We start from the raw sequence: 21,891 nt of genomic DNA, 5'->3' as shown, positions 1-21,891 counted from the left end.
GGAGGGGTGTAGCGCGGGGCGGGCGGGTTGTAGCGATAATCGGCGACAATCGCCCGGCTGAGGGTTAGGGCGGGATGGCGGGCGTGGTGTACTGCGGTCCTCATTGCCTCTACAACATCCTCCAGCAGCAGCGGCGGGTCCCCCGGGTGGCAGAGCCCGGATACCTGTGCCTGCTGGGTGAGGCCCCGCTGCTGAGACCCAGGCCGGCCCCTGAGGGACGGGTGTGGGGACAGGACTTGGTGTAACTGCCGGCTGAGGAGTTGTTTTGGTTTGGTGTGCGCATCCTGGTTTGTATCAGCAATGGTGTGGCCAGCTGGAGCAGGGCAGGCGGTGTCACCCTGAGCTGGGCACTGAGGAGGCCACAGCTTGAATCCTGGGGTCGGCTTTGGGCCCCTCGGGACAAGGAGGATATTGAGGGGTTGGAGAGTGTCCAGGGAAGGGCAAGGGAGCTGGGGAAGGGTCCTGGAGCACAAGTTCTATGAACTACGGCTCAGGGACCCTTGAGGCTGAGGGGAGAGCTGCTCACTCTCTGCAGCTGCCTGGAAGGAGGTCGGGGGGGGTCAGTCTCTTGTCCCCAGTAACAAGTGATAGACCAAGAGGAAAATGGCTTCAAGTTGTGCCCGGGGAGGTTTAGGTTGGAGACTGGGAACAATTTCTTCAGGGAAAGGGTTGTCAGGCCCAGGCCTGGCTGCCCAGGGCAGTGGTGGAGCCCCCATCCTGGGTGGGGTTTCACAGCCCTGGAGGTGTGGTTCTCAGGGACATGGGTCAGTGGTGGCCTTGGCAGTGCTGGGGGAATGGTTGGACTCTGAAAGGTTTTTTCCAACCAAAATGATATGATATAATATGATATATGTGACATGACACAACTCTTCAAATCATAGAATCATAGAACTGGCTGGGTTGGAAGGGACCTCAGAGCTCATCAAGTCCAACCCTTGATCCACTCCCACTGCAGTTCCCAGCCCATGGCACTCAGTGCCACATCCAGGCTCTTTGGAAATATCTCCAGACACGGAGAATCCACTACTTCCCTGGGCAGCCCATTCCAATGCCTGATCACCCTCTCCAGAAAGAAATTCTTTCTAATCTCCAACCTAAACCTCCCCTGGCACAACTTGAGACCCTGCCCTCTTGTCTTGCTGAGAGTTGCCTGGGAAAAGAGCCCAACCCCCCCTGGCTCCAACCTCCTTTCAGGGAGTTGTAGAGAGTGATGAGGTCTCCCCTGAGCCTCCTCTTCTCCAGCCTCAACACCCCCAGCTCCCTCAGCCTCTCCTCACAGGATCTGTGCTCGAGTCCCTTCACCAGCCCAGTTGCCTCCTTTGGACCTGCTCCAGGACCTCGATATCCTTCCTAAACTGAGGGGCCCAGAACTGGACACAGGACTCAAGCTGTGGCCTCACCAGTGCTGAGCACAGGGGCAGAATCCCTTCCCTGGACCTGCTGGCCACGCTGTTCCTGATCCAGGCCAGGATGCCATTGGCCTTCTTGGCTACCTGGGCACACTGCTGGCTCCTGTTCAGCTTCCTCTTCTCTTCTCTTCTCTTCTCTTCTCTTCTCTTCTCTTCTCTTCTCTTCTCTTCTCTTCTCTTCTCTTCTCTTCTCTTCTCTTCTCTTCTCTTCTCTTCTCTTCTCTCTCTTCTCTAACATCCCATTTCAGGTGCCATGACCCAGCACTGCTCCAGCTTTCATCTCATCCACCTCTTCCTACACCAGTGTTCATTATACCCACATTGGAAAGTCTCTCATTTCCTAAGAAAACAAATGCCATCCTCTGGTTGAATCCTCTGAATCCCCACTGGATTTATGAACAGGATTCTGCCTTAAAAGCATCATCCAAGCCAATTGCTCTATCTTGGTTGTTTTGTTTTTTTTTTTATTTCCAGATGCCCGTACTAGGGATGAATATGATGAGAGCCACATCGTTACAGCACGCAGGATTGAACAGGTGAGGGGGGGAATCCCGTTTGTCTGAATCATCCCTGGATTTACCAATTAGCAGGAAGACAAAAATCGGTTTAAAACCCAAGGGAATCGTCCCAACCTCTCCTCTGCCTGTTCCATCCACCTCCCCTTGCTGCCACTGGGGGGTGTATTCTGTCCCACAGAGGTGGCTCCGGGAGGATTGGCTCGGTGGGAGCTGTGGATCAGCAAAAACATTGCACAAGAAGGACTGTGCTGCAGCCTTGTCTCGGGAAGGACAGAGCTGGCGTCTGTACCCCTGGGGCTGATGAAACAACCGGGTGTAGTTTGCGTCATTTCAGAGTTCTAACCGGGTCTTTTCAGAGTCAAGTTCAGACGTAGCCCCAAACCTGTCCTGTAGCTCTAGAGGCAGCAAAGTTGGAAGGTGTCAGGAGTGTTGGTGACACAAATGTCCTGATGGAATTCCTCTCTGCTTTTGGTAGAGTCCTACGGGGGAGTACCTGGTACCAGATTCTGAGGAGCTGGGCTATGTCAGGTACTGTGTGGTGTATGACTGCCAGACCAGCTCCTTGGATTGCTGTGACTGTGAGGAAGAGGAGAATGAGAAAGGTACCTGTCACCCATGCCACTCAAGACCTCACTGGAGGATAAATATCCTTCCCATTCCTCACTGAATGTTGTGAGCTGATGGGAAGAGAATATGAGCAAAGTTACCCAGCTGGACTGGAGAAACTCAGACCTGGGCTTGGCCTCTGGTTTTTCGTTGTATTGCACATGTTCTTAGGCTTCAAAAATCTAGATTTGGTTTCAAAGCTTGCTGGCAGGTCTGGTTTCCTACCTGTTGATTGATCCACTGATCATTCTGGTCTGAAGTTCCTTGTGTGAGGAATGGCTTTTTCCTTTTTCCTTTCCTGTCCCTTTCCCTTTCCCTTTCCCTTTCCCTTTCCCTTTCCCTTTCCCTTTCCTTTCCTTTCCTTTCCTATCCTCCCCTCCTCTCCCCTCCTCTCCTCTCCTCTCCTCTCCTCTCCTCTCCTCTCCTCTCCTCTCCTCTCCTCTCCTCTCCTCTCCTCTCCTCTCCTCTCCTCTCCTCTCCTCTCCTCTCCTCTCCTCTCCTTTTCCTTTCCTTCCCTACCCTTCCCTTTCCCCTTCCCCTTCCCCCCTCCCCCCTTTCCCCTTCCCCTCCCCCTTCCCCCCCCCCTTCCCTCCCCCTTTCCCTCCCCCTTCTCCTTCCCTTCCCTTCCCTTCCCTTCCCTTCCCTTCCCTTCCCTTCCCTTCCCTTTCCCTTTCCCTTTCCCTTTCCCTTTCCCCTTCCCTTCCCTTCTCTTTTTTCCCCCTAAATCTCACTGAGATTGGCTCATCCAACAACTGCCTTTTGGGGGGGGGGCAGTGACTGAAAGCACTGACTCACATTCCATATGTTCTCAGAGTGAGCACTTCCTTCTTTGAGGGTTATAAAAGGCTCTCCCACATTGCCATATTTCAAACCCCTAAAGTTTAATGGGGGTGTTGATTTGATGGAGCTCACTGAGAAATGTGAAGAGCTGGAAACTGTTCCATGTAATTGTTCAGTCCTCCTTGAACCACGGAGATGTTTGGCTTTCTCACATCTCTTGGCAAGGAGCTGGGTGCAGAACCACATCTCTGTTTGTTTGCTCCTGCTGGCTTTAAAAAGGCTCCTACAGCTTCAGCAGAAATTTACCTCATCCCTGGGAGTGTGAGGGGAATGAACATTCCATGAATAATGTAATGGGGAATGATCCATTTACATTAATAATCCTTCCCTATTAAAGGAACTTATTACAAGCGTTTCCCAGATAATGAAGAGGGGAAAAAAACCCAAACAACTTTATCTAGACCTACAGAAGCAACCAGGAGAGGGATAAAAGATGAGGACAAGAGGTGAAAAGCAACTTGTCCTGTTCCTGACCTGCAGCAGCAGTTGCAGAACAAGCTGTGGCTTTCAGCAAGGCTTTCAGCAGCTTTGAGCTGAAATGAAAAGGTGTTTGCTGGTGGTGTCAGCTCTAACCCCCAGTGCTGGGGAAGGACTCTGAGCCTGCCCTGTAAATGGCTTTTTCATCTCTTTAGATGCTGAGGAAGGAATTGCTGTCCAACATGCCCAAAACTTGGAGCAGTTCACCCGTCATCCTGTGCTTGTCCTGAGTGGAGGATACAGCCTTTTTTCAGCCTATTATAATTTTCTGAGGACTCAGAAGATATTGTGGATGCCTCAGGTGAGATGACACCAGTTTGCAAGTAGAAGGGATGAATATATTCAGCTGCCTGTGGCTGATGAATTCAGGTTAAATGGTGGTGTACACCTGATATCAGAGTAATTTCAAACAAAAGAATTAAGTGTAATTTGAGTTCCTGTGCTTGTCTTGAGCCTCACCATTCATTCCTTTACAGCCACACTTGGCTTTTTTTTATCCTCTATTATGTGAAAGAAAGCTCCTGAAAACAAATGGGGAAGGTTTTTCTGATAACCCTGAAACTGGCCTACTGGAGAATACAGATAACTAAGCAAACAGCAGCAAATGATGAAAAGAAGCAAGTTCCTCTCTGGCACGTGGCTGTCTGGGATGTTACACAGCCTAGCACTGTGCTCCATGCCTATGGAGTTTTCCATCAGGAAGGATCACAAGCCAAACATTGCTGCATTGCAAAGGCCAATTCCCTGCAACAGTGGTGTCCTAGTTGTTTGGTTTCACCCACAAACAGAGATCTGCTGAGCTTGGGAGAAACCATTACCCCTTCTTCACACCTGGGCCAGGGCCTGAGGCAGGGCAGGTTGAGAGGGCACTGCACAAAATCTCATTGCAACTTTTCTTCTGTTTTCTTGTTCCCATTCCCATGAAGCAGCCTGTGACACACTGCTCAACTGCTACAGCATAGGAGAGAAAATCAAAATCCTTGGTGCTTCTCTGTGAAGGGCAGCACATTGATGGACTTCCCCACCAGATGCAGCTGGGCACAGGGCACCTCTTCCTTTCAGCTCTTTTCTGTGATGCTTTAAATTGTCAGGCTGCTGCTTTGTTCTGCTGTAGCATCAGCCAAGTAGCAGTGAGGGATGCAGAGGCACAGTCAGCTCCTTGGGTATTTTGACTCTCCAGGCACCAGAGGCAGCTGCAGACTCACCTTGTGCCCCCCTGGGGCAGCTGCATCTCTGCAGGTGACAGATGGTGTCATGGAGCTCTTCCCTCTCTAAACTAGGCTATGATTTCTCTCCATCAGGAACTAGACAACTTCCAGCTATACCCTGTGGAAATAATACCTCTGAAGTTATATATGGGCAATTTCAAGCAGGCCTGTGACCAGCAAATCCAGAAAGATTTGAAGATCAAAGCACAAGTCAACATCTCAGAGCAGCCCACCACCCTGTAAGTTAAACTGTTGGAAGTGCTGTCCCATGTCTGTGCCTGTGGGACAGCAAGGTGGCACAGAGCTTATTCCCTGAGGGAATTGTTCACTGCAGCCTCAAGTGCTATTTCATGCTCATTTTTCTGACTCCAGAGTCAGCACAGCAGCAATGCAGTCCTGCAGCCCTTGGCTGTGAGGTGGGTGGGTTGGATGAGAAGATTTGGAGCCCTTGGTGTTTTGAGTCTGTCACCATCCTTTGGGGAGAACCTCTATTTCTGAATAGATTTCAGAGCAAAATCTTACAAGCACAGCAGGGTAGGAGCTAAATCACTGATGCTTCATGCTATTGGTAACCTACATCTGTCCATAACCACTCAGCTCAGCCTGGAGGCCCTGCTGGAAATGTCATTTCACAGTGACAAAGCCACTCAAGATTTCTCAAGATAGAGATAGAAAGAAAATAAGTCACCAAACCAATGTTCCAGCAGACACTTCTCATGCCTTTGGCTCCAGACTTAACTATTCCAAGGTCTCTACACCATAGGAAGCCTTCCCATGCCTTCTCCATGATAGGATTTCACACTGAAGAACTTCCTCAACTATGTTTTGCTCCATTTGGTCTCTGAGTTGAGTTCTCAGAGCTTGTGGAGGGAGGAGGATGCTGTCACAGGCAACCTCAGGAAGTGACCTGGGAGGCTGTGTTCACAAACCTGCTAATGTGCACACTCTGAAGGCCTCTTGTTTCAGTTCATCTGTTGGCATCTCCTTCTCAGATACAGGAAGCTGTAGGTTAAGACATTGCTGCTGATACCAGGTGGGATGGAAAATCAGTAATTAAACTGGTTCTGTCTTACAAGCACCTCAGTGTCTCTACCATAACAAATGCCCTATCATAATGTTAATGGTTATGATGATGATGAAAACCCCACACGTGTAACAGCAAACATAATTATCAGCTTGCCTCCAGCAAACACATTTTTTGGAAGCTGCTGCTCTGGCCCATCTCATTTTTACCATGTTCTTTTCCCAGGATTACAGAAGAAGGCAAATATCTCCATGTACCTGTCCCAGACTCACTGGAAACTGATCTTTTTTCTTCCTTTCCCACCATTTGTCATTTCATAGGTGAGTTGTTCCTGATCTGTAATTCCTGAGATCTTGCTCACTCTGGGATATTAGTTGGGAGTGACTGCAGTTCACACCAATAGGAGCCTGAAACAGGAGGGTCGTAATCTCTGGAGATCAGCACACTCCCAAACAAGCCCACACCCTATTGGATACCAGAGCTGCCTCAGTAACCATCCTGATGGACAGAGGAGATTTGACAGAGCATCTGACTCTGATGCTCCTACACAGTCTCTGAAAGAATCCCTCCCTCTCTGATAACAGTGAGCTCTCCACTAGATCTGAGGAGGTTTTGCTGTAGGATGTCTACCAGGGCTTCAGAGGAGCCCTCCTATTATTTTGTTCCTAAATACAGCCCTTTGACTCTCACCAGCCCAGATCTTCATCCATCAGAGTTTTCTTTGAACCAGAGTGTGACATGCACTGGAGAATTTACTACAAGCCTCTGCTAATCTTTGTGGTTTGCAGTGCAGACCCCCCTGTAGAGCTGAGGGAGACTTTCAGGTTGGACAACACAAACCTTCAGCCTTCAGCTGATTACATCAGAGAGGGCAAGAGAAAACATACTCTGCAGCTCAGTGTCTGCAGCAGCACAGCTCCTGCAGCTCCATCCTGTGATGGCATCCAACCAAGTCTTTATCTTTTATCACACCAAAGGCCCTGCTGAGCTGGGTATTGTACAGACCCAAAAGCACAAGACCACCCCATCTCCATGGAGCTTATAATCCATGTACAAAATAAGAAATCACAACTGAACACAAAGAAACAAGAGAAAAAAAATCAGAGGAAATAATATAAACCCAAATATCAAACCCCACTTGCTTGCCTTTCATTTGCCCCAGGTTTTTCCCCACCTTTATTTCAGAAGAAAGGATCTTCTTACATCAGGGTGTGGAGGTTTCCAAAACAAACTCTAATGGGCTATTAGCTGTAGCTCATGTGGAAAAGTAGACTGTTTACTTGACAGTCTCACTATTTGCTTGACCATCCAGAGTAAGTTATTTAAACTGAAATGGTTCTGGGTGAACACCAGGCTGAAGCTCAGGGAAGCACTGATACCCTCATGCCAGTGTGTATTGGAGTGAGGCCATTGCTATTCAGGTCTTAGAACAAAATAAGTAACTCAGAATAACTCAGAAAACTCTGGTTTAGAGAAGAAAACACCAAACCCCACAGCACCTCCACAGCAGGAAAAGTCTTTGCCCAGTGAAAACTAAAGATCAGTCCACAAACTTGTCATGTTGTCAGCTTGGGAGAGGGAGGGAAAGAATTCAAAGGTTATTCATTATATATGCAACCTTTCAGACATATTTAGCAAAGTTGGTGTGGCTGGGAACAAGTGGCAGTGTCCTCTTCAAGACAGATGGGCTTGGCTTGTGCAGAAAATGAGTTTGCTGATCTAAGCAATTGCCACAAAAAAGCACCCAGCATAAAAACACCATCAAATCAGCACCCCAGCTGCCATGTACTTCCTGCTGGGCATCCCAGGAAGGGTCAGGGATTTGAAGTCCAAGTCTCCTCCAGTGTGAGAGCCAATTCCTCCCACTTTAAGGAAACCAGCTTGTGTTCAGCAGGAATTTCAATGCCTTTAAACCCTTCTGGCAGGTGTCTCAGTAGCTGGTGTGATGCTGTCCACTGCTGACTGGTGACATTAAGTCCTCTGGTGTGCAGGTGACACTGTCTTGAAGCACTGACTGGTCATTGTCATTTAGTTCTGGCCTTCAGAGCCACTTTTTAACTCAGTGGATTTTGAGGTGAAGAGAACCAGGAGCTGGCAGTGCCCATCTGCTGCTGCCAGGGTTCCTGAGGGTTCCTGTCACTGCTCTCCTGACAGCTGTCACTGGATTTGAGTTTGACTGTACAACTGGAAGCTTCATTTCCCAGCTCACTAATTACTGCTTGGCATTTCTTTACCCAGACACTCAGCTGGATGATGGAGTGGTGCTGGTGTTCTCCAGCCTGGGGATAAGCAGGAGCAGCACTGTAACCATGGCCTATCTCATGCATTCCAAGCAGTTTTCCCTGAAGGTACATCCCTGGCGTGTTGCCCACAGATCCTGCCTGGCTCTGCAGTTAATTTCTGTTTCTGAAGTCTCCTTACTGTGGTAATGAGAAAGATATTATCTGGGCTTTGATGCAGGCTATCCACCTGATAATGCACCAGATTACATTGTATGAGATTCTATCTTCTTTATATCATTAAGAAGGTGCCTTTTGGGTGATTTTGAATCCTTCCCCCTGGCACCTGTGCTGTTCCTATAGTTCCCTCTTTAACTGCAGGGCTGTAGGAATAAAGCAGTGGCTGCAGACCTTAGCATTTGGACCCAAGAAAGAGAGTATCTGGGAGCCACTGGAGTTAATCCCATCCCTTAATACTCTGGGGTTACAGGGAAATTCAGAACCCAGTGCTTGCAGGGCTCTGATTTACCACTGAGCTCAGCATCACTGCCTGCTTCCAAAATTCTATTTTATTTCTCCCTTCCCTCTGATAGTACTGTAGGGAAACCTGGAACAGGCTAGTCCTAGCCCAGGAGGGATGTACAGATTAGATGGCCAGCACATACTGTTCCATAGCTCTGATTAATTTAAGAAAACTAATTAAGGATGGCTGAGACTGCCCTGGCTGTGCAATAGCCTGGCAGCCTCTCCCCAGGTGTTGTCCCCTTGCACACAGCTGGTTCCCAGGGGAGCTGTGAAAGGCATCTCTTTAAAAATCCTGCCCTTGTTGGGCAACTGTTTCCTCCTCTTGGAGCTTGAACACATTGATCCAAGCTTCCCTGGGGCCTGTATCTAATCATTTAATTGATTTTGTGCAAACATTTGCAACAGAAGAGGAAATCTCCTCCCATCCTTGTGTGCCAAAGGGGAATTTGGGGTGGAGTGAGTGTGCCAGCAGGGCTGCAGACACCACCTGGGCTCTGCTGCTAATGCTGAGTGCAATGGTTCCTGCACCCCAACAACCCTTCCCTTCCACACCAGGCTCCTGGGGGTCCAAAAGTCAAAGGCTGATGCTTGCAGTTTCTCTCAGTTGGTATCAAGAGGTTGGCCCCAGTGTTTTAAGAAGTACCCAAAGGAAAGGGGAAAGGAAAAGGGGAAAAGAAAATGGAAAAAGAAAGGAAAAGGGGAAAGGAAAAGGGGAAAGGAAAAGGGGAAAGGAAAAGGGGAAAGGGAAAGGGGAAAGGGAAAGGGGAAAGGGAAAGGGGAAAGGGGAAAGGGGAAAGGGAAAGGGGAAGGGGAAGGGGAAGGAAAGGAAAGGAAAGGGAAAGGAAAGGAAAGGAAAGGAAAGGAAAGGAAAGGGGAAAGGAAAGGGGAAAGGAAAGGAAAAAAGAAGTAAATGTTGAGAGGGCAGTGGTGTGCTGCAAGTGGCCACTGCTGGCTTGGCAAAGCTCCCCCAGGGATTAGCTTGGCAGATGAGTTTGTTTCTTGCAGAGGACAGCAGTGCAACTGATTCCCATGTGATCCTCCACCCAGTCTAGGCACTGATCCTTGAAAGCTTTGAAAGATGCCAATATTGCAACAGAAAGGCAGATTTGGGGTGTGAGACCCCTTGTCCTCTCCATGTGTCAGCAGATCTGTTGAGTTCAGGGGAACCAGAGCCATCCCCAGCATGGGCCTGGGGGAGTAAATATTGGAACATTGGCCTCAGGGCCTGCAGAATCACTGAGATTAGAAAAAACAAACCAATGGAGCCCTATCTTCTAACCTTTGGTTTTGTTACACTTATGCAATCCTCCCAGGGTGGGGGGCAGCCTGTTTTGAAAGCAGGAAGATGGGGAAACTGGGGAAACTGGGGAAAGCCAAGGATGCAGCTGGAGTAAAGCAGAGGGGGTCTGCCCTATATGTAGCAGAGTTCCTAGGTGATAACCTGGAACTAGAATATAATGAAGATGGGTGTAATTAACAGAGTGGAATAATTGGAGTGTCATAGCTGCTCTGCCACATCAGGTCACAGCAGTCCAGAGACATGACAGCCTTTGTTGCTTACCTGTGACCAGCTGATACTTCACCACTTTGCTTATCATCCATGGAAGAAAGCAGCATTTTAGGGGGAAAATCCAGGACTGCTCCATCAGTGTAAAAGGTGGCCAGATCCCCTCCAGGCAGTGAAAGCAGCCAGGGCTGTCCTCATACCCAGGAAAGCAGAGTATGAATGTGACAACCTCCTCTGGGATGGCCATTTGGATCCAGACTGGCCTTGCTTTAGTAGCCAAAGACTTTTCTGCAGGTTCTTGCTGGCCAACACAGGGAGTAAATACAAAGCTGGGTCATCTACAAGTGTAGCTGCCTCTCCTATAGATCTGAGATTCCCTTTCTGTTCATATTCCCAACACTTCTTTGCTTTCCCTCTGTTTGCAGAAAGCTTGGAACTACGTTCTGAAGTGCAAAACGAACATGAGGCCACATCGGGGCTTTGTAAAACAGCTCTCAGACTGGGAGACCAAAATCCATGGCACCACCATCACAGACATCTCAGAACCACATTACTGACAGGCAGCAAAGAGATCTCCCAGCAGGGAAAGGCACCTCCAGCTCCATACCACCACGATGGTGAAAAGTCACTGGCCTCTGTTTGAAAGATGTCTTAATGTAATGAAAAGGCTCCATTTTTAGCTCCAGATTATTTGGGATCAAGTTTTGGACCCACTTGGGGAACTCACTGTGCTGTAGAAGGTGGTTTTGGGACAGCAAGTCCTGCAGGATGTGGTCCTAAGCAGATTATAACAACACTGGCAAGCACACTCCTTGTCCCAGGTATGGAAAATTCTGGGTTATCTCTGAAAATGTTTGTCAATCCATAGCCCAGGATGGTGAATTTAGAGCTAACTACACCCATGGTTGGCCTGGAGAGGTGATGAGTTTCTCTATTTCAAAAGTTCTGCTCTGTGTGTGCCTCTCAGAAAGGTACAGACAAGAACACAGACTGTCACAAAAACAACCAGAGGGTTGGAGTGTCCACCCAGATCCCCTTCTTGTACAGCACACACTGACCTCTTGACACTGCTGGTAATTCTGAACCCCCAACCTTGGTCTGAGGAAGCTGATCTCAGTGCTGTCCTCTCTCTTACTCTAAATTCTTCACAGACACCATAAAATAAAACATTGCAGAGAACTCTCTTGGAATTTCCTTGCACTTTGTGCTGAGGATTTACCAGGCATTTTCAGTTTTTATCTTCGTAAGTCAAATAAGTGTGTTCAGGGATGGAGCTCGGCAGCCTTTACTCTTATGTTGGTGAGTTAAATCATTGAGTTATCAAATCTCTTTGGTTAGAACAGACCTTTAAGATCATTGAGTCCACCTGTTAACCCAGCACTTTAAGTAAGCATTGTTCCCAATATCCAATCTAAACTTCCAAGGCAAAACTTGAGGCCATTTACACTTGTTACTTGGGAGAACTGTCCCCCAGCTTGCTCCCAGGGGAGCCCTAGAGAGCAGGAATGTCTCCTGGAATAGCCCAGGTTGCTCCAAGCCCCATCCAACCTGCCCTTCCACACTTCTAGCCATGGAGCAGCCACAGCTTCTCTGGACGATCCATGCCAGGGTCTCACCACCCTCAGCGTGAAGAATTTCCTCCTAATGTCTGACCCAAACCTCCCCTCTGCCAATTCAAACCCATTCAAACCCGTCCCGTCCCTCCACGCCTTTATCCCCAGCCCTTCCCCAGCTTCCCCGCAGCCCTTCCAGACACTGCAAGGTGCTTTCGGGTCTCCCAATAGCTGCGGATTCCAAGGAAAACCCGATCCAATTTATCCCCGCCCCTCGGCCCTGTCTCCTCCCTCCGGGGCGTGCCCGGAAGGGGGGTGGCCCGGGCGGTCTCAGCCCCTCGCCGCGGGCCGGCACCGCCGCCGCCATCGCCGCCATGGCCCGGGGCCCCTCTGCCGCCGAGTGCCTGCGGGAATGGGAGGAGCTGCAGGACGGATACCAGCGCATCCAGGTACCCCCCGGGACACGCACATCGCGGGGATCCTCACCCACAACCCACACCCGAGGCCGCCGTGGTGTCAGTGCCCGGGAGCTCCCGGGGAAGGGGGGGTGGAATCGTTACCTTCCGCGGGGCAGCGGTTGGGCAGCTCCGGGGCAGCGGTACCGGAGGCTCCGCCGGCAGCGTCCCCATGAGGGGTAAGGGTTGGGGGGCTCCCTGACGGCGTTTTTCCCAGTGTCCCCCAGCCCTCTGTCGCGACTTAGAGTCGAGCGGTGGGAAGGGCAGGGGGTACCGGGCACCCCGAGAAGCCTCGTCGGGACAAGGGGGTTCGGCGTGCGCGGGTGGTCACGGAGGGAACGCGGAGTCGCGACATATCGGGGTTTGGAAGGGCTGGGAGAGGTTGCTTGGCCTGGCACGGCCGGGAGCGGGGCACTCAGATGCTGTTTCGCACTCCTGATCGCTCCTCTCAGCCCCGCTCCAACCAGCGGGCCAGGAACCCACCCCTGGCACGGCCGGACACCCTGTCCCACCGGCCTCGACCCCGGGCACCGTCCCTGGGTCGCCCCAGCACCCACCGGGGCGATGTGCCAGGAAGGTGACTTGTATCGGGAGACGTTTCCACCTGCTTTGTGTAATCCGCAGGGCGCTGGCTGCTGGGGAAGGAGTGGGCAGGGTTCAGCTCAGCCAGGGGTCACCCAAGGAAAAGGTTGGCCAACCCTCTGCTGCCACAGCTCGGATCCAGCGGCTGCACCGCTTCCCTTTCACCCTCTTTCCCCTCCGGGAACGGGGGCAAAGCGGATGTTGTTGTGGTCACGGTGTAAACGTGCCCAGATCTGGAGCAAGAAACCAACCTCCTCTTGCTCCACCGGGGCTGCCCGGACATCTCGGGTTGCCCGCTTTGAACCCCGCACACTGCCGACCCTTTCCTTTGGAAAGCTTCCTCTGGGATGGGCTCCTGAGCCAGGCTGTCTCTCAGCGTGCTGCTGGGGTGCTGGCACTGCTAAAGGAAATGTCCCCAGTGCCACCCGCTTGCTGATGACTCCAGAGCTGAAGGAGGTGACTCCAGAGGGGAGCAGGAAAAGCTTGATGGCTGAGCAGGGAGAGATCAGGGACATAAATCAGTGGTGTGGGTGCTGAGGCTATCTGGGATCTGTTCCCACCCTGTCACTGCTTGTCACCAGAGGGAAAAGGAGTCGTTGCCCTCCTCTGCATCTTGGTTTCACCTTTCTCCTTTGAGAACTGCCTCACAATCTGCTGAGCAAGTGCTCTGTGAGAGCTGCAGAGGCTAAAATGTGTGTGCACCAAGGTCTGGTCCAAGGGTGATTCTGAGCAGCATTCCCCAATTCCCTGTTGGAGGTAGCATTCAGGATGCCCCTGCCTGATGTGGGGCTGTTTTCCAGCTGACCTGGACGAGGAGCATTGATCCAACCATGCTCTCTCCTCTCCTGTCTCAATATAGTGGGAGAACAGTGTCCAGCTGCACCCAGGTATGGTTGAGTTCTGAGGAGCTGGGCACTGGCCATGGCCCTGCTGCAAGTCCATCCCCTTGGTCCAGCTCGTTGACCAGATCATTCCAGCTTCCCTGGGGCTGCTCAGGAGGGAGCCCCAGAGCCACAAGTCAGGGCAGTGGCAGCTGCAGCACAAACCTCCTGGTAGAGAGAAAGACTCCCACCCCATCCCAGCAGCCATAGCCTGGGTGGCTATGGCCCTCAATTGTAGCTCTGTTCCCCAGCAGCAGTTTTTTCTGGAGCCTTTCCCATTCCCTGTGCTGCAGTCAGTGGTTTCCCAGTGCTGGGAGCATCCCTGGTGTGAGCCCATGTTGCCAGCAGGACTTTCCCAGCCCACAGTGCAAGCTGTGCTGGCCACTGGCCACATGCAAGGGCAGGACCAGGCTGTGCCATGGGAAGATGCCAGCACCTCTAGATAGCTCCCTTGGGATTGGGGGTGGACATTCCCAACAGCTGCCAGGCTGTTCCCAAACACACCTGGCCTTCTGCCTGGGCTTTCCAACCACCTCTTGTCTTACCCAGGGGAAGTTCAAGACAATCTGTAAGGGATGCACCCACCAACAGCTGTCCCTGCAGAGAGCCCAGGGACAGCTGTGCAGGAGGCTGTAATACATCCCAGTCTCTCCTTCCCAGGATAACCACAAGCTGTACAAGCAGAAACTAGAGGAGCTGACCAAGCTCCAGGACAGCATCTCCAGCTCTATCTCACGGCAGAAGAAGAGGCTGAAGGAGCTTTCCCTGTCCCTCAAAAAGTGAGTTGGTGCCCTGTGGTGGTGCAGGAAGGGGAGAACTGCAAGGATGGGGCTTTGAAATCACCTCACAGCTACAGTACAAATGTTACTGCAGCCTCAAAGTACTGGAGAGCTTGAGACTCACCCAGGCAGATCCTCTTCAGCTTCCCTTTCCTCTGCTCTGGTTTGTGCCTTGTTTGCAGCTCAGAGCTTGCCAGGGCCTTGCAGGTAATGTGACCTGTCCTCCTCCTCCTGCACAAAGCTCTCCAGCCTTCTTCCTCAAGGTCAAGCAGACCCGTCTGGTCTCACCTTGCTCTCATTTGTGCTTCCTTTTCTTGAGCAACATCTCAGCCTGACAAGGGGAGGCCTCACCCTGCAGAGGAGTCATGGATTTGCCTCCCATCCATCTTCCTTGTCCTTGGGGTGTCCTTGTCCAAGACAGTCTTGTATCAAGTGCTGATTGTGCTCCAGAGGCTCATCCTGACACCAATTCTTGTGTTTCCTCCCCAGATGCAAAGCCCACATGAGCCCCGAGCAGGAACCCTCCGTCCAAGAGACCCAGAGCTTAATAAAAGAGAGGCAGAACGTTTTCTTTGAGATGGAAGCCTATCTGCCAAAGAAGAATGGGTAAGAGGAGCCTTCCCCTCTGGGAGGAACACCTTCTCCTACCCTGTGTCCCTCCAAACCTGCTGTCACCCTACTCCTGGGGCTGTCACAGCCGTGTTGCCCCACTCAGGCTCCCCAGAGGACCCCTGGGCAGGAGCCAGGCTGAGCCTCTGCTGCTTGTGGCCTTCACCTGCCCTTGAATGGTGGCCACCTGCCAGGGGAGCCCCAGCAAAGCCCTTGGTGGGAGGTGGGGTGTGTGCTTGGCCACTGTCCCCCTGCCCTTGGGACATGCCGGAGGGTTCGTGCCAGTCCCACCCCCTGGCAGCTCCGAGTGGAGAACAGCTGGGAGCTCCTTCCCAGTGCTGGTGGGGGCAGGAAAGAATCCTGGAATCTTTCAGGTTGGAAAAGACCCTTGGGGATCATTGAGTCCAACCATTATTCCTGCTCTAAAAAGTTCTCCCCTAAACCAGACCCCCCAGCCCCTGAGGTGGGAGGGGGTGGCTGTGTCTTGGGGCAGCTCTCCAGGCAGGTGTCTGTCCTAACACCTCTGCTCTCTCCACAGGTTGTACCTGAGTCTGGTGCTTGGGAATGTGAACGTCACACTGCTCAGCAAGCAGGCCAAGTATGACCCTCCTGCCACCACTGCCACCTGGCCCGGGGTCCCCTGGGCACCAGGGAACAGCAGCTGAGTGGCCACATGTGCAGACACAGGGCTGGCCTGGCCCATATGGTGCTGGTTCCCCTCCTGGGCTGTCCCCTCTTTTTCCCAGAGCCAGTCCTTGAGTCCCTGTTACCTTCCTGTCACCCAGCTGGGATGGACTGGTGGCTCTGACCAGTGGGATGGGATCTACCACCCAAGCCTTCTCCTGGTTTTCCCTGCTTTAGAGACTGCCAGGAGAGACAGACTGGGACAGCCACCAGTTTTAGCTCACTGGAGTCCCCCATGCTGGGACACTCATCCCAGAGGTGCCCAACCAGCAGCCTGTGTCCCCTTCCCTCAGCTCCTCAGGACACTCCCCTCAGACAGCTGCACAGACCCCAGTCTGCCCACTGTCCCCACTGGTTTGGGACTCAAAGGTGTCTCACCTGTGTGAAAGAAGCCCTGGTGTGCTCTTCTCTCAGAAATACCTGGGGAATTAGGTTTTTCCCAATGGAATTATCCAGCCAGGTGGGATGGGAGGACAGAGACTTCCAGCAGCCACCTGGCTCTGAGCCTGTCCTTGTGCATCCATCCTGCAGGTTTGCATATAAAGATGAGTATGAGAAGTTCAAGCTCTACCTCACCATCATCTTACTCATTGTCTCCTCCACCTGTCGGTTCCTCCTCAACTCCAGGTGAGTCTGGCTTGAATTTTGGGCACAGATCTTCTCCCAGGGCCCCTTGGGGACTTCATCTCCTGCCCTGAAAGGTCCAGAGCTGAACAGGAGATCCTGATGAAGCCACTGCCCTGGGGGTGGGATGACTTGTGGGTGTTGTGGCCACGAGGGATGGTGGAGAAGCAGATGTCCCTGTCCCGAGGGAGGGTGGCATCCTGCACCTATGGTCTGTGCACCCAACACTCCTGCCTTTACACCCTGCTTTGTTTGACACCAGGGTGACAGATGCTGTCTTTAACTTCCTCCTGGTGTGGTACTACTGCACCCTCACCATCCGGGAGAGCATCTTGATCAACAATGGATCCAAGTGAGTCCCTGGGAATGCTTGGGAAGTGGTCATGTGTAGCCAGTTGCTCCATCCCTGCCGGGCTGGGGCATTGGGACCCATGGTGTAGCTCCTCAGCTCCTTCCTACTTGGGGTGTGGAGCAAACCCTGGTAGGGAGCTGGAGGAGCAGGGCAGGAGGAACTCCCTTGTGGAGGTGGTGTGGGAAGGTGGAGCAGCTGATGGAAGGGCTCCTGGTGCCACCTGGACTGGAGGTGCTGTTGGGTCCTGCTCTGGGCAGGACCATTTCACAACCAGCCCTGGGAGCTGGAGGGCAGCAGGTGCTGGGCTGGGTCCACTCTCCTGCTGCCTCTTTGGGTCTTGATTTGTGCTTGAGCCTTGACTCCCCTTCTCTGTTTCTGCCTTCCAGAATCAAAGGCTGGTGGGTTTTCCATCACTACGTCTCCACCTTCCTCTCAGGTGTCATGCTGACATGGTGAGTCTGTGTTCCCTGGGGGTGCTTGGGCTGTTGCCAGCTCAGATGGAGAGCCCTGACCCATGGCAGCATCCTGCTGTGGGGATGTTGTCGTCCAATTGTCAACTCCACACGTTCCTCACCAGGCCCAAGCAGCCATCAGCACCTCTGTGTGGCAGGCAGGGCTGTCACAAGTTGTCATTGCACAGTGCCTGGGTGCCCCCCAGGAGGAGCTGGGGGGCAGGCAGGGCTGGCTGCTTCTCCTCTCCACCACGCATCCCACAGCCAGCACCCTCTCTCCACAGGCCAGATGGGCTCATGTACCAGATGTTCAGGAACCAGTTCCTCTCCTTCTCCATGTACCAGAGTAAGTGCTGCCAGCAAAGAGGGCTGGGACCACCCCTGCTCTCAGCTGCTGAGCATCCTCCCTGCCCCTGGGACACGGGGGGATGCAGCTCGTGGCCCCTCAGGGGTTTTCCCCTCCATCTTGCCCTCCAGCACCCTGGCAATGGGACCATCAGGTCATGGCAGAGCTGGGGTGGTGTCTGGGCACCCAAAGACACCCCTGGTCTCCTTGCAGGCTTCGTGCAGTTCCTGCAGTACTACTACCAGAGTGGGTGCCTGTACCGGCTGCGGGCGCTGGGCGAGAGGCACACCATGGACCTGACTGTGGGTAAGTGGGATCCTCACTGCTTGGCCCACTCCCACTGTACCCCTTCTTGCCACGAGTCCTGTGGCTGCTGGTTGCCCCTCTCCCAGCACCAGAGCTTCTGTTAAAGGTGGGGGTTGGGGTTTTTCAAGGTCACTTTGGCCGTAGCTCATCAGTAGCAGAAAAGCTACAAATAAACCCAAGGCTCGGAGCAGTGTCCCACGGGATGGGTGCCCCCCTCCTCTTGGTCTCCTGGGGCTGTCAGCCCAGGGCTGGCTCTGGGATGGAGGGTGGCAGCTGATGTGGTTTCTGGCATCCACACTTCCCCCATGAAGCTGAAAACCTCCCCTCCACCACCCCCTGTACTTGCAAGCTGCCACCTCCCTGGCCCTGGTGACACCAAGAGCTTGGGCTAAGGGACAGAAGCTGTGGATGAGGACAGCTCTACCAGAGCAGCTTGCTCCAGAGGCCCATGTTGGGTCAGCACTAGGGTTCCCCTCCACAGTCCTCCCAGGGAGCCCAAGTCCCAGGGCAAGGCTGCACTAGCCTGGCAGGACCTCAGCCTGACCCAGGATGGCCACTGAACCTCCGTGCCCACCCCCTCAGGAACTGGTCCCCCAGCAGGGCATGTTCTGAGGTCCCCATGCACCCCTTTGTCCTTTGCAGAGGGTTTCCAGTCCTGGATGTGGAGAGGCCTCACCTTCCTGCTTCCCTTTCTCTTCTTTGGGCAGGTGAGTGTGCACTGGGTCCTTGTGGAGATCCACAAGAGGTCAAGCCTCAGGGGGGAGCAGATGGTGCCACAGGCATCCTGGATGTCCCACAGGTCTCCAGAGGCTGCTGCAGTCATGCAGTTGAGATGTCAGGACAGGGAAATGCATTCAACAAATGCTGGGCCTTTTCTTTTCCTCCAAAGCACCCACCCCCTCCCCAGCTCTGCAAGTGAGAGGGGGAGGACCTGGGGTAGATCTTCCAAGTGCTCATGTGGGGTGCAGAATACAGACAAGGGGCTGGCTCTGAGAGCCCTCCCCAAAACCTTCTGAGCTTCAGCTCTTAAGCTGCTGCTACAGGTCCAGTTCTTCCTTAGTCAGATGAATCCAAAGCAGGAGGCTGGGCTGAAGCTTCTTCCTGGCTCTTGGGCTCCAGAAGGTGATAAAGAAAGGGGAGATGGCCCAGTTGGGGTCCTCTGGCCCCAAGGATGGACAGAGTTCTGCTGTGTGCTGGCCTCACATAAGGTCTGCCTGGGGTTTGTGCTCAGAAAGAGCAACTGGATCAGCATGGGGTCAAACCTTTGAAAGCAGAACCCCCTCCCTAAGCCCCCTCTCTCCTGCAGTTCTGGCAGCTCTACAATGCCATCACCCTCTTCCGCATGATCCAGCACCCAGAATGCAAGGAGTGGCAGGTAAGGGGGTCCTGGGAGCTGTCCTGGGGAGGGGGATGCTCCAGGCAGGTCCCTCCTCTTGACTCTCACACTTCCTGCAGGTCCTCATGTGTGGCCTCCCCTTCTCCATCCTCTTCCTGGGGAACTTCTTCACCACTCTCCGGGTCGTCCACCAGAAGTTTCAGCACAAGAACCAAGACACAAAGCAGAACTGAAGGGGGGCAGTGTGGGCACCAGGACTGCTTCTCCCCACCTGCTCCAATCTCCCATTCCCCTCTCCTCCACGCCGTCCAGACTCGGGTGTCTCACCCCATCATCCCTTGGAAGCCCAGGTTTGGGGACAGAGCTCAGGGCCTGCTGAAGAATAGACTGTGTCTCTCCATGGGGTGCTGAGCCCACTCTGGGGTGCAGGCAGGAGCACCCTGCAGCTCCTCTCCTGGCTGCCTTCCTCCTCCAGGAGAGCTGGGTGCCTGGGACAGCTGCTCCCTTCCCTTCACCCTGGAGACATCCACTGGGATGGTTCCCCAGCCCTGCCAGCATTCTCCATCCTGGATGCCCACCTTGCATCAACTCCCTCAGGACAAAAGGCAGGGTCCAGGGCTGATGGTTGCCTCTTGGGCAGTCAAGGATCTCCCCTTCTCTCCCCAGGGCACCCCTGGGTGCTGAAGGCAGAGGTAAACAGGGTCCCAACATCACATCAGCTGCTCCCTTCGCTTTCCAGGGCAGCTGGAGGCCAAGCACCCATCATGGTTTCCAGCATGTGTTGTACCTGGTTCCTCCTTTGCCTTCAAGCTGTGGCCCTGGAGGGTTGGGAGCACCAGGAACCTGAGCCAGATGTCACCTTGGAGCTGTGCAAACAGCACCCTGGGCTGGCTTCTGGAGGATGCACACACACAAATAAAGGGAAGGTGCTGCCTCAGGGTGCTGGGGAGCTCTCTGAACATCTGGCCCACTCCATGGTTTTGGGCTGACTGGAAGTGGTCCATGCTGTGCCAGGGGGAGAGAATTTAAAAAAAAAAAAAACAACCCAGACCAGCTGCCCCCAGAGGGTGTGGGGTAGGAGGGCAGCACTGCAACCTGCCTGCTCCCTCCTGTGGTCCCCCCTGGGCTGGGAGCAGAGCTCTGGCTGCCCGAAGCAGGACTGCAGTGTCCCTGGGGCAGAGGAGCTCTGTACTAACCCCCTGGGAACTCAGGAAGTGTTTGGAACCAGCACAGTTGTGCTTCAGTCCAGAGCCAACCCCCTGCTGCCATCCTGGGCACCCCAGGGTGGAGGCTGCCCCCAGCACCCAGTTCAGCCTAAACCTGGAGCTGCCACTTGCTCCCCAGGTTTCCTCCCAGTTGGCAGCCATTGCTCCAGCTTCCCCCTTCCCAAGCAGAGGGAGGGTAAGGAAGCAAACCACAGAAACAGTATTTTTATTCCAAGGGCAAATGTATTTAAATAATTTACAGTCGTTGGACAGCCTGAAAGGTTGGTTGGTTTTTTTTTGTTTGGTTGGTTGTTTGTTTTTTTTTTGCCATAATTAAAATCACAAAGATGTTAAAATAAAAACAGTATTCCAAAAAAAATGAAACAAAACAATTGACAGTACACACAGCATGAGGGAGGGGCTGGGCACAGGGGAGCTGCCAGCTGCAGAACCCAGGGAATGAGCAGAGCCCTGGTGGACTCAGACCTCTCCAGAAGTCTGGATTTCAGAGGGCAGAGGAGATGGAGAGGGGTGTCTGTAGGACCCTGGTGGCACGGGGCAGCTCTGTGCTGCCAGCCAGCCCCACATCTTTAGTCTGGAGATGGGCAAAGGGGGCAGGAGGGAGGTGAGGGCAGATGGCAGCTCCGTGCCATGGCCTCGCACCAAACTCACAGTCTGCCATCCCCAGCATTCCCAGCCCAGCAGGCAGACTGGGGTGATCTCCAGGCCCAGGGAATAAGGCAACACCTTGTGGTCAGGGAAAGGGACCCCAGGGCACCATCAGTCCCTCCTGCCCTCCATCAGCTGTGTCCCTTCCCCTCAAGGCAAATGCTGGTGCCACGAGCTTCTGGGGTGCCAGAAGCACCACAGCCTGAGCTACCCCCCTGCCCCTCTCAACCCCTTCCACCTCCTATGGCACAGAACCTGTCCTAGGGGGGTGCTGAGGCCCAGGAGGGGTTGGGAGTGACACTGGGGTAGCTGGGAGCTGGGGACAATGCTGTCACCCATAGTAGCAGTGGGCCAGCAGGCACTTCCCACCTCCCACAAGCCCACACCTGGGTTACCCATCCTCTCCCTGGCCCCACAGCCCCACTCTTAGCTCCAGACATCCAAAGAATACCGGCCCTTTGTCATCAGTTTCTTTACATAGTCCGTGGCCTGGGCCTGGCTCATGTTCCCAAACTCGGACACGATCTCATAGAAGGTGTTCTGCACATCCCGAGCCATGTTCCGGGCATCCCTGGAAATAAAGGGAGTGTCAGGAGGGTGGTGATACAGCAGAGCAGCTCTGGTCACCTCCTAACACCCCAACATCAACGTGCTCACCCCAGCCCATCTGCCTGACCTCCCCTGGAACAAGGGCAGAGGGACCTTCCCAGGGTTTGTAACACACA

The 21,891-nt window shown here is 53.3% G+C and overlaps 3 protein-coding genes across 6 annotated transcripts in view; 2 read left to right on the top strand and 1 right to left on the bottom strand.

Moving 5' to 3' along the window:
- The first annotated feature begins 74 nt into the window (after window positions 1-74).
- STYXL1 (serine/threonine/tyrosine interacting like 1) lies at window positions 75-11,496 on the top strand. The gene is made up of 8 exons (XM_030462215.1): window positions 75-177; window positions 1,884-1,945; window positions 2,403-2,529; window positions 4,006-4,151; window positions 5,152-5,297; window positions 6,308-6,402; window positions 8,321-8,430; window positions 10,759-11,496. Exons 1-8 carry the CDS (start codon window positions 75-77, stop codon window positions 10,888-10,890), a joined length of 921 nt encoding a protein of 306 aa, XP_030318075.1. The 3' UTR covers window positions 10,891-11,496.
- Window positions 11,497-12,204: 708 nt separating this feature from the next.
- Window positions 12,205-20,318, top strand: TMEM120A (transmembrane protein 120A). Its single transcript, XM_030462212.1, has 12 exons — window positions 12,205-12,335; window positions 14,465-14,583; window positions 15,073-15,189; window positions 15,731-15,790; window positions 16,408-16,503; window positions 16,763-16,852; window positions 17,239-17,304; window positions 17,589-17,650; window positions 17,864-17,956; window positions 18,599-18,663; window positions 19,263-19,331; window positions 19,412-20,318. The coding sequence occupies exons 1-12, from the start codon at window positions 12,261-12,263 to the stop codon at window positions 19,523-19,525; spliced, it is 1,026 nt and encodes a 341-aa protein (XP_030318072.1). The 5' UTR covers window positions 12,205-12,260; the 3' UTR covers window positions 19,526-20,318.
- A 495-nt stretch (window positions 20,319-20,813) lies between these two features.
- LOC103529631 (NADPH--cytochrome P450 reductase) overlaps window positions 20,814-21,891 on the bottom strand; it is a 29,439-nt gene continuing 28,361 nt past the window's right edge. For all 4 annotated transcript variants that reach the window (XM_030462211.1, XM_030462209.1, XM_030462210.1 and 1 more), the window contains one exon: window positions 20,814-21,737. In XM_030462211.1, the coding sequence (XP_030318071.1) occupies window positions 21,593-21,737 (145 nt within the window). In that variant the 3' untranslated portion in view covers window positions 20,814-21,592. The remainder of the gene's footprint in view (window positions 21,738-21,891) is intronic.

Source organism: Calypte anna, chromosome 19 (assembly GCF_003957555.1).
Source record: "Calypte anna isolate BGI_N300 chromosome 19, bCalAnn1_v1.p, whole genome shotgun sequence".
In the NCBI taxonomy this organism is placed as follows: domain Eukaryota; kingdom Metazoa; phylum Chordata; class Aves; order Apodiformes; family Trochilidae; genus Calypte; species Calypte anna.
This window is presented reverse-complemented; position numbering and strand designations above follow the sequence as displayed.

Excerpts from the sequence above, each read along its gene's own strand:
- STYXL1 (XM_030462215.1), top strand. The coding sequence starts at position 75 with ATGGCGGGCGTGGTGTACTGCGGTCCTCATTGCCTCTACAACATCCTC. Across the intron at positions 1,946-2,402 it reads CAGCACGCAGGATTGAACAG|AGTCCTACGGGGGAGTACCT; the intron begins GTGAGGGGGGGA and ends TGCTTTTGGTAG. Across the intron at positions 5,298-6,307 it reads TCAGAGCAGCCCACCACCCT|GATTACAGAAGAAGGCAAAT; the intron begins GTAAGTTAAACT and ends TTCTTTTCCCAG.
- TMEM120A (XM_030462212.1), top strand. The coding sequence starts at position 12,261 with ATGGCCCGGGGCCCCTCTGCCGCCGAGTGCCTGCGGGAATGGGAGGAG. Across the intron at positions 12,336-14,464 it reads ACGGATACCAGCGCATCCAG|GATAACCACAAGCTGTACAA; the intron begins GTACCCCCCGGG and ends TCTCCTTCCCAG. Across the intron at positions 17,651-17,863 it reads CTCCTTCTCCATGTACCAGA|GCTTCGTGCAGTTCCTGCAG; the intron begins GTAAGTGCTGCC and ends GTCTCCTTGCAG.